The sequence below is a fragment of the Pecten maximus genome, chromosome 15 (assembly GCF_902652985.1).
Source record: "Pecten maximus chromosome 15, xPecMax1.1, whole genome shotgun sequence".
Lineage (NCBI taxonomy): Eukaryota > Metazoa > Mollusca > Bivalvia > Pectinida > Pectinidae > Pecten > Pecten maximus.
This window is the reverse complement of record NC_047029.1, coordinates 13,141,351-13,151,435: the sequence shown is the minus strand read 5'-3', so window position 1 is coordinate 13,151,435 and position 10,085 is coordinate 13,141,351. Positions and strand designations below refer to the sequence as shown.

At 33.9% G+C, this 10,085-nt stretch overlaps 1 protein-coding gene across 3 annotated transcripts; it reads right to left on the bottom strand.

Moving 5' to 3' along the window:
• Positions 1 to 838: 838 nt before the first annotated feature.
• Positions 839 to 9,865, bottom strand: LOC117343495 (transformer-2 protein homolog alpha-like). 3 transcript variants are annotated; one of them, XM_033905865.1, is made up of 11 exons: positions 9,757 to 9,865; positions 7,656 to 7,912; positions 7,320 to 7,385; positions 7,024 to 7,041; positions 6,642 to 6,720; positions 6,332 to 6,376; positions 5,352 to 5,480; positions 4,996 to 5,055; positions 4,403 to 4,518; positions 3,827 to 3,990; positions 839 to 3,143 (listed from the first exon to the last, which is right to left on the bottom strand). In XM_033905865.1, the coding sequence occupies exons 1-11, from the start codon at positions 9,772 to 9,774 to the stop codon at positions 3,130 to 3,132; spliced, it is 966 nt and encodes a 321-aa protein (XP_033761756.1). In that variant the 5' UTR covers positions 9,775 to 9,865; the 3' UTR covers positions 839 to 3,129. The 3 variants fall into 3 exon arrangements, with proteins under 3 accessions (XP_033761756.1, XP_033761757.1, XP_033761758.1); XM_033905866.1 differs by having other exon boundaries at positions 839 to 1,736; XM_033905867.1 differs by having other exon boundaries at positions 7,656 to 7,900.
• Between the last annotated feature and the right edge of the window lie 220 nt (positions 9,866 to 10,085).

The following is a 10,085-nucleotide window of genomic DNA, read 5'->3' as shown; positions in this document are numbered from 1 at the left end:
CTTGTGTTACAATTGTGTTTCAGAATGCAGCATGTTCTCAAACTCAAGCATATATTGGTACTGTTTAATGCACAATGAACTCCGATGTTGAAGAGGGCTTCCCTATTGAACCTCTTGGTCATGTTATCTGGACACTCAACTCCATAGGACTCCTGTCCCTTAAATTTCTCTGGTTCTTTAATGTGGATGGACATGTACTTTTATATCCATAGCTGACCTATATGTAAATTAAAGCTTCTCTCAATACCTAGAAGATAATTTACATGTCCAGATTTGATTAAAGCATTGACAGCATGGTCTTCACTTTAGTCTTGAAAGTAGGTTTTATTATCATCCATAGTTGCTTGCCTTAATGGCATTTAGATGCCTCTATTTTACAAAACTTCTTTACCTTCATTTCAACTGAACCCTTCAAATCTTTATACAAGCTTTATAATCTTAGGTAGGCGTTTCCTCAACAGCAATTTGATTAGACCCTCAGATTTCTTTGGCTCAATTTTAAAATCCTGGTAGTTAGTTTGGGGGTAATGAGAACTTAGTAGGCTCAGTAACCATAGAAAAATGGTACTCTCTAGTTCCAATCCGAGTTGGTCGCTAAATACAAATTTAAAAGAAAAACATGCAAGGTCTATTCCAGTAAAAATATTTCCAACGGAAGCACGCCAGCAATAAAGAAATTCTAACCATGGTGGCTGCAGGAGAAATGCTTTTTCTCATTATATGGTAGTACATATTAATTAAATAAGGTGTTTTCAATGGTAATCATTTGATAAACCAGGAGTCCTTCTGTTGGGTCAATATTTTTCTTGAATAGCCTAAATATCACACAACAATTAAATAAAGTTTCTAATTTTTAATGAATCTGAAATCTCAACAAGGAAATTCAAGAAAGTGTTGATTTTTATCCTGATGATTTAGATCCCAGACAGCCTTCGAGTTGTATTCCATCCTGTTCGTATCCTGTCTTTTCCTTCTCTGTACACTTCCACAGCAGTTGGTAACATACATAACAATGACATAATACTTACCAATACAAGACTGGAACCACTTAAGAATCTTTCTCAAAGTTTACAACTTGTCATTTCAATACACCGTATTGCTTTAAAAACATGCATCTTCAACAAAAGTTATTTCTAAACGAACATCTTTATGTAGTTCTTTAAAAAAAATGTATAAATATTAAAAGACTTCTCCAGTCAGCTCAGTTACAGAACCTTTTAAGATAGATTGAATTAAATAATATTTTTTGATTATTTATTTTCTTGCAGGAGATGAAATAATTTTTAGAGAACAAAAAAAATATCAATCTTACCCAGACCAAGAAACCATGCACTAATTTTCGGTCTTCCCTACACTTCACACTGTACTTCATTCTTCTTTCCCATTTTAAGATTATAGATGTCTTCAGACATGCTTCAAATTTCATCAACCCATCTTGTATTCGTTTTCCCAATCTTCAATTCTTTTCTATGCATAACGTAGGCCTATTCTCAATTTTGCACTCTAAATCCAGAACCTTTCTTCTATTTTCATTCTTTAAAAACTTCTGACTAAATTTATCCTTTAGACAGAACCTCTTCAATCTTCCAAAATGATTGCAAATAATATGACCACATTTCTTCGTTCTTCTCTCGGAATATTGGTACTACTTCAACCCATAACACCATGTGAAGAACATTGCTCATTCTAGATCTTCAATTTCTTACTTCAATCTTCAATTTTCTTTCTTCATCATCCTTTATAATGCAAAATAGAAGAAGTCAGTGCAACAAAACAAAATAACATTTAAATTGTTCTCCCTTTGCAAGATGATTTCATGAATAAAAAAAAAACTTATCTAGTTTTGCTCGGATTAAATCAAATGACCTTGTACACATTTTGGCCGATATCTTCTATGAATCTATATGAATTCTACTGATCTTAATAGAAAATTTTATAGTATAAACTGTTTTTTTTTTTTTTTTTACAAATATCTATGCATTTAAGCACTTTGTGTATGTATCTATATATTTATACTGAACCCTTACATGTTTAAAAGACCATCTCTTTAATGAAGCTGATCTCGACATGATAGTACAAGTCTGGTAATGTTTCAAACAAGCATAAATGCTGTAATATTTTCTTGATATTTTGAACCTACTTGCATGATTTCAAATATGCACCCTTAGTTTAAATTGTGACGTGTAACATTTTCGTATACAAAAATGTGATTAAAAAAACAGTAAAAATGTAATATTCAACATAAAAGAGCCAAGTGGAAACATACATCCTTAAATGACTTGGTGTCAAGTTTTCAACAGCTGAATGATCAATACAAACAATTTGTGTCAAATGCCCATAAAAAGGATTATATACATCTATCCAAGCATGGACACTTCCATCTTCACAGGGAATTGTAATTTTATACAAAATCTGATATTATTCACAACTCTGCCAAAGCACAACATCAGAAAATCTCGTTATAAATTTGACAAGTATAAATTTTCATATATTGCTCAAAACCCTACACATTTCCTTCATTCATTTCATACACGCAAGATCAATGTTGCAATTTAATTTTAAAATGGTGTTGTTTTAGAGTACAATTTTTTTTTATAACTAGTGACTGTTGTATACTAAACTATTGACAGATTCTAACAAAATTCCCCCAGCCAGCCTATATTTCATATAATGGACATTTTTACTGGCCATGGCAAAAAAAAATCTACCATATTCACATGCATGTGCTGTTAATGTAAATGTCTATCCATGACCAGCTTTGTTTCTCCCTATAGCACATGTCCAGAGAAACAATTTTCATAAAAATGGTACAATGATGCAGGAAATTGTGAACAACATGAAATGATTTGAGAAACTATTATGATGAGACCCAAATAAAGCAATGTCATGAGTTGTGTATCACACAATACCAAGCATGACCCTCTCTATATACACTATAGTGGAACTAACACACGGCTGTAAGTTTCTCTAGGGTGTTAACAACATAATATGTACACAGAATATTCCATTGTCTGCCCATGTTAACATTTCCACATGTAGGAGCCTGCATGGCCCTATGCTCAGTCTTGGTAATGAACAATTTTACATTGTCAGAATCTGCTACCTCCTGTTGAGAGTTTTATATAGCTCTCAATAATGACCACCTGTTAGAAAAATATAGAAAATAGCATGTTTCTAGTTTGGTTTCAAACAAATGATTTATGGATATTAAGAAACAAGTCGTAAGTGAAGGCTAGGGAAATTGTCATTTCCATTTACCTTTGATTCAACATCATTCAAATGTTATTATTCTAGAATTTTTCCGCATATGTATATCACTAAAGTGGGAATTAATTTCATTATGACAAGAATTCAAAGACACCACTAACTTTACTTTGCTACAAAAGAAATGTGTTTGCCTTTTTACTATTCATTCACGGGATGATAAGAACTTAGTGCCTGTTTGACATGTCTTGAAGAACCAAGAATCATCATTTTAAATCATTCTATGCTAGTTAATGAAAATAGTTACCCCTTTGTGAAGCAGAAAACCATCAATTTGAAATACAAGGAATCTGAGACTTCATATAACATGTCTACCTCTGATGTACTTATTACTGCTTCAATCGACTGAATTGTCAAACTTTTAGCAATTCTTCTGAGGTATAATCAGCAACAGTATGCAACACATAGTTCAATTTCTGTAGGTGATCTATATACCCATCAATTTCGTGGTGTTTTCATTTGAAGGAAGAATTAAGTCAAGACAACATTTCATTATAGCAAATGGAAAAAGCATTTTTTCCCACTAAAAATATTTTGTTGCTTGTGAATTTGTTATACTTACGTGGGGAAAACGATCGTGATCTTGATCTGGAATTGTATCGTCCTCGTCTGCCATGGTATGGTGATGAAGATCTCCGACTGCGTCCGCTGCTGCCACCTCCACCACCACCACCACCACCACCACCGCCGCCGCCGCCGCTGCTACCCCCACCACTGTAGCCACTACTGAAGACAGAAATACCAATTAAAAAATTTAAAATCTTTAGATCTATTCAGGCAGATTTTGGATTTTGCAACCCCCCTCCTGAAATGCAGGGTATGACCAACAGGTGGTTCTTGCTCTTGAATTTGAGGAATGAAATAAAATGTTTTTGGTTTTATATTCAACTTTATGAATCAAGTCAATCATCCCCAACTGTTAGGTCAGTAGTTAATTCTATATCAAAATGCATATAACTATTTATTATTGCAAATTTCTTCAAACAGCTTAAACAGACATTTACTAAAGAGCTTCGAAATAACAAACTTCGACTGCAAAATCAACAAATGGCTGCATGTTAGAATGGATTTTACAGTCAAAGTTTGTCATCACCTTTCTTGAAACAAACAATAAAGATGATATGAATGTAATACTAACGCTGTAGGTTTGCCTAGGTATATTCCCGGTGTGGGCGTGTGTGCTCTTTCAGTGATAGAGTAGTCTACTCGGATTCTTCGTCCATCAATTTCACTTCCTGTGCATCTGTCCTTTGCCTACAAAGTAAACATCAATTTATTTTCTTGGCGCTTTCAACAATATTTTTGAAAATTAAGATCAGGCTATAATGATGTGTAATCTCAACGATTGGAAAGTCCAAGTCTAGGCATGGACCTAATTACAAATGTTTTAAAAATTCTTATGATCCCTTTTCTCTTTGTCAATGTAAGACTTTCAAACTTCTTTGGGCTATCTAAGAATGTATTTGTGCCTATGGCCCATGCAATCTTAAAGTCAGAATTCAAATATTACCATCATATTTTAAAATGATAAAATCCATTCCAAGATTCAGCAAATGGAACAAAAGCACTGCTGTGATTAATATTGTTTACAACAACAAGAATAGTATTACAGAGTAAGATAATCTGAATATTGCTGCAACACAAGGATTGTAACAAAATGCATTCATTAAAATCCTATTTATATTCGTATTGGTGAAATATTTAAACCGAAGTATTAACTTTGTTACTGACCTCAATAGAATCTTCGATATTTCTGAAGTAAATAAAAGCAAACCCTCTTGATCGTCCACTCTGTAAAAAAAGTTATGTATAGTTTTAGTCAGATGAAAATTACTTGTTTTTATATACATGTACACATGCTGAACTGGTTTCTAAAGACAAGGTTGTTTACCAAAAAAGGTTCAATATTTGACAAGAATCAAGGTGTTGTCAAAAAACGTAGGATTTAGGTGTATGTCACTAGCATCGATCATATACAAACAGTGAGAGTTCTCCTGTAGGATTGAGAATGTTACATCTATTCATATATATATTACAAGTCCATTCAATAAGTATTTATGAAAACAAATTAGAAATGCCAAACATACCTGTCTATCATACACGACTTGCACTTCTTCAAGTGAGCCATAGCGGGAGAATACATCTCGAAGGTCTCGCTCCTGTGTGTACAGACTCAATCCAAAAATACCTAAGCACCGGGTAGGTTCTGGGTTATCCTGAAACCACAAATAATTGAAACTTGACTCTCCTAAAAATAGCTAATGATGCAGAAACTGGATCCGTCCCAAGGATGGCTGAATTCTCAATCCAAAACATAAGTCCACATAAGTTTTGTAAAGTTAAGACGAAAACTATAAAGTTGTCTGGACAAGATTCAGAACATCATCATAACTATAAGGGGTATAACTCGCATAAGAATTAGCAGATTACAAAAAAAATCAAGCCAATGTGTACAAATTAGTGAGGGATGACTACTTGCATTTCAAACTTGGGTGGAACTTTAAAAGTTGTCTGGACAAGATTCTTACAGACATGGAAAAACCTGTGTCAAGAATACATCCACCCCTATCTGTATTGTGTTGGTATAAACAAAGATATCATTTATATGGAGACCAAGATATTAAAACTAGAAGTGTAAAGCAACAACACAAACCCACACTGTAATTTCGTTAATCCAGACCGACACACACTGGTTATGCAAGACAATTAAGAGAACAATCCCTGCAGCATATGTTTACAACTTGAAGTTAAAAACAAACTTTTGCCAACACCTAAGTATTAATATCTGATAGACCTGCTTTGGTTCACTTTTTATCTATATGGTCTCCATCAATCTGTTCTTGTGCTGGAAGGCAGCACACAACTTCTCTTGAAATAATTCACGGTTTATACTTTTTTCACAAGCAAGCACTGATAAACTAAAAGCATCTTTATCAGGAAACCAGTGGTCTACTAGAACCCAGAACCTGATAGTTATCTTGGTATGGCCGAATATATAAGATTACCTATCCTATTATAACTTATTTCATAAGAAAAGTATTAATTTTCAATATATTACATATCATACCCGGTTTCCTTGGTGTCGTCGTCTATTTGACATTGGAGATGTGTCCTGAAATTATAATAGTTTATTAATAAAAGTCAACAGAAAACACAGCAAAATGTTTTGCACAACTTTTATCAATTTAATGGTCCGTTTGAACAAAATAAAAATTTACATGTTCACATAAAGAAAATATGCCCTGCTCTTTCTGACAACAAATGTTTATCATTTAATACAAACGTACTGAATCAACTATATATAATTCATTTTATTTTTATATCTTTTCTAATACATATTATTAATGTTTCAAACAAATTAGAAGTGATTATCTTACCCTTTTCCCTCTGTATCCTCTCCTAGGTGGCGTTCTGGATCGACTTCTGTATGAATTTCTGCGACCCCTATCATGGTCTCTGCAATTTACATAAATTAAAGTCCAACTTTGCTACACTGGTAACAATATGTTTAAATTAACCCCATCCAAAGTGTATATTATGAATTCTTGAAGAAATGTTTTGCTGATATGGAAAAGTATTCCAATATTACTATGGATAAAATTTTGATTTAAACATGGACATACTGTACTTTCCATCATTTTCATGCTTTTTATTACAACTGCTATCAACAATATATGTTCAGTCCAGTAGGACAACAAAACAACCCAGGGACAAACTCAAGGAAAGGAGAAAAAACTTCTTTTAAAGAATTCTTTTTACCTTCTGCTCCTACCAGGCCTGAAAACAAAACAAAAGAACGAGTTGTGAGAAACAATAAGATAAATTATATTGTTGTAAAGTGATTTTTTTTCTGAACTTCTTAAAAATTTTGTTTCCTGAAAAAATATAACAAAAAACACCAAAAATTGAGTTCTAAAAATTTGCTATCTGTTGTGCGATTTTTTTTATTGTTAGTTTTCTTGAGAACTCATATCTTATATTATACAGAATGAGTCTGCAATAATTTGTGCATAACAGACTGGATGGTGAACTTCACAAGCTCTTTTAGTCCTTACCGTCGTCTCCTGTCACCTCCATATGGACTTCTGGATCTGGAACGGGATCGGCTTCGACTGCGAGATCTATTTATCAAACAGACAAATATTCTAATGTTCATTGTGATGAATTTTTATCGTATCAAATGTTAAAAGTACTTGTGAAATTTATTTTAGTTAAACCTTAAAATTTTCAATTCAATATAACACATGCAAGCATGCACCTTTTCAACAATCATAATTATCCATATTCTACACATTTTCTTATTGGTAGACTTTTCATCACTCATTATGCAATAAAGTCAGACATTAAGTTTGTTACACCCACATCAGCAATTGAATCCAGTGTTTGTTTACCTGCTGTATGAACGTCTCCTTCGATGACGTGGTGATCTCGATCTGGATCGTGGTGACCGTGACCTGGAGTAGCCTGATCGCCTCTGGTTGTTGTAGTTGTATGGAGAGCCAGACTTGGACCTTGACAGTCGAGATGAGTGTACAGATAGTGAATGTGAGGGTTCAGAATTGTTATCATCTTCTCCTATTGATGTTCCTGAATGTTCACCAGTGTCCCTGGATTCTCTGGAAGCTGATCTTGATCTCTGAAACACATACTACATCTCTTGTTACGCAATCATCACTAGGCCTAATGACTATATTATATTGTCAGATTCCATATAAGCAAAGTCATTCTTCTGAAATATTCACATATACAAAAATTGAAGAATATTCCCACAGGGGTCGACATTAACTTTATAAGATAAATTCACTTGTCCGAATGAAATAATCACTTGTCCTACATGTGTTTCTACTTTCCATCTGTTATGTGTAAACAGCGAGATGATTTATTATAGTGTAGAGGTAAGCACTGCAAGCCATAATTTTGACTCATAATAATTACTAACAACAATAAAACAGCTAGAAAGCATTATTACAAGTTATTAAGTTTTACTAAACCATCCTTTTTTTACCTAAAAGCAGATGAATGAAGTACTTTAAAATAATTAACTTTCATGAAGAACTGTTCGACTAAACTATAAACAAACTTACTGCTGTAAAAACATTAAAACATGTCACCGTTTTCTAGGGCACGGTAGTCTGCTTCATCTGTAGCCTCCTTAATTATATCAAAACTGATTCATTTTTATTACGATTCCAGCAGACGGTATCTGTCATAGTATCAATGCTCTCACATGTACAGCATTCGCATGCGTTTCAAACATACTAGTGATACCGATTACATGTTTTCGAGAGCCCTCGGCCATCATTTCTATGTAGTTCCGAATGAAGCTTTAATAAGCATGCAACTCACTTCCGTTCGATGGTTAACACAATTTAAAGGAGTTTTTACTCATTTTACAGTGAGTATTGAATCAGTTTTGACTTCAGAATATAACATAAATAAAACACAATGACAGATTTGTTACTTGTCCCGTCGGACAAGTACTTTAATGATTTCACTTGTCCGACATCAATTTCGTCTGGTACCGGACAATCGGACAAGCGTTAATGTCGACCCCTGTCCCAGGATAAAAAAAATGACAAGTGGAGATACCTTGGGCTGTTACACAGTTCTGGCACTTCCAGTGTCTATCATGGTAAAATGGCAATTATTATTTATCACATTCCAGAACGTCAGATTCATGTGGTTAATTCCGATCAAAACTTCTTACAAGATGTTCGAATATTGTTTAAAAACATTCCCAGCAAGTTTCAGGTGTCACTTTTGTGCGAATGCATGTTTATAAAAAAATTAATCAATATATAAACGTTGTTTTTCATCAGTTTGATACATTACTGTCATTAGTCTATGATTAGACCTTGCTATATAGAGAATACATGGTCAGTGTCTTAAAATATAAGCTGTATTTTGGCGAGGGTATAAAGACAAAAGTGGCGTCTTTCTGTCCCGAGCCAAAAATACAGCTTATATTTTAAGACACTGACCATGCATTTTGAAGTGAAACGGTGTCAAAAATGACAGAAATATGTTCGCCTTTTAAACGTAGTTTCACTTTGAAGTAGGTCAGTCGAACTGAGGCACGTGCTAAGATTCCAAAATACAGCTGTTTTCCGTCACTGCCGTATACAGCAAAAATATATACGGTGGGTGTATTCCGACAATGCGGTGGCAGTTGCAGGATAAAAATTAACATGTGCCCAATCTGTCCGACACAACATCTACAACTCATGATCAACTGTCCAATGATATTGTTAAGGTAGGATATAGCTTGCTGTGAAACACTTAAACTAGAAACATATTGTTGTTAATGTTGAGCTGCCTGCCAATAGCTGTAAATCTTTCAGCAGAATGACATTACCGGCTACAGTAATTTCAACAAAAACGTTTGTGATTCGACTTTGTTACTTCGGAAAAGAAAATGACCTCAACAATTTTCAACAAAATATTTAGTTAAATACCACATTTTTTGTTTGGAGTTGGTTGCGTTATACTTACTTCTCCGTTTTCACTCATAGTCGATGTTTTGTATGGCTAAAATCAGTACAATTACCACAACAACGTGCAACTAACAAGCAGGAATGGCGGCAATGTACGCTGGAAGTGCATGCTGGGTAACCTGTAGTTCCAGGGGGCATAATCCACCTGTTCACAAAATGAGTGTAGGGAACACTACACCAATAATACAAGTGTAAAATATATCAGAAGGGATATTTTCCTCATAAATAGGAGAGAAAAACACATGGGCAAACGAAAAATAAGATATGGTTCTCACAATTAAGGTCAAATTGCACGTAAATATTTTTTTGGCGATTCTGGAAATATAA

Excerpts from the sequence above, each read along its gene's own strand:
- LOC117343495 (XM_033905865.1), bottom strand. Across the intron at positions 7,386-7,655 it reads AGGAGACGTTCATACAGCAG|ATCTCGCAGTCGAAGCCGAT; the intron begins GTAAACAAACAC and ends TTTGATAAATAG. Across the intron at positions 3,991-4,402 it reads TACCTAGGCAAACCTACAGC|TAGTGGCTACAGTGGTGGGG; the intron begins GTTAGTATTACA and ends TTCTGTCTTCAG.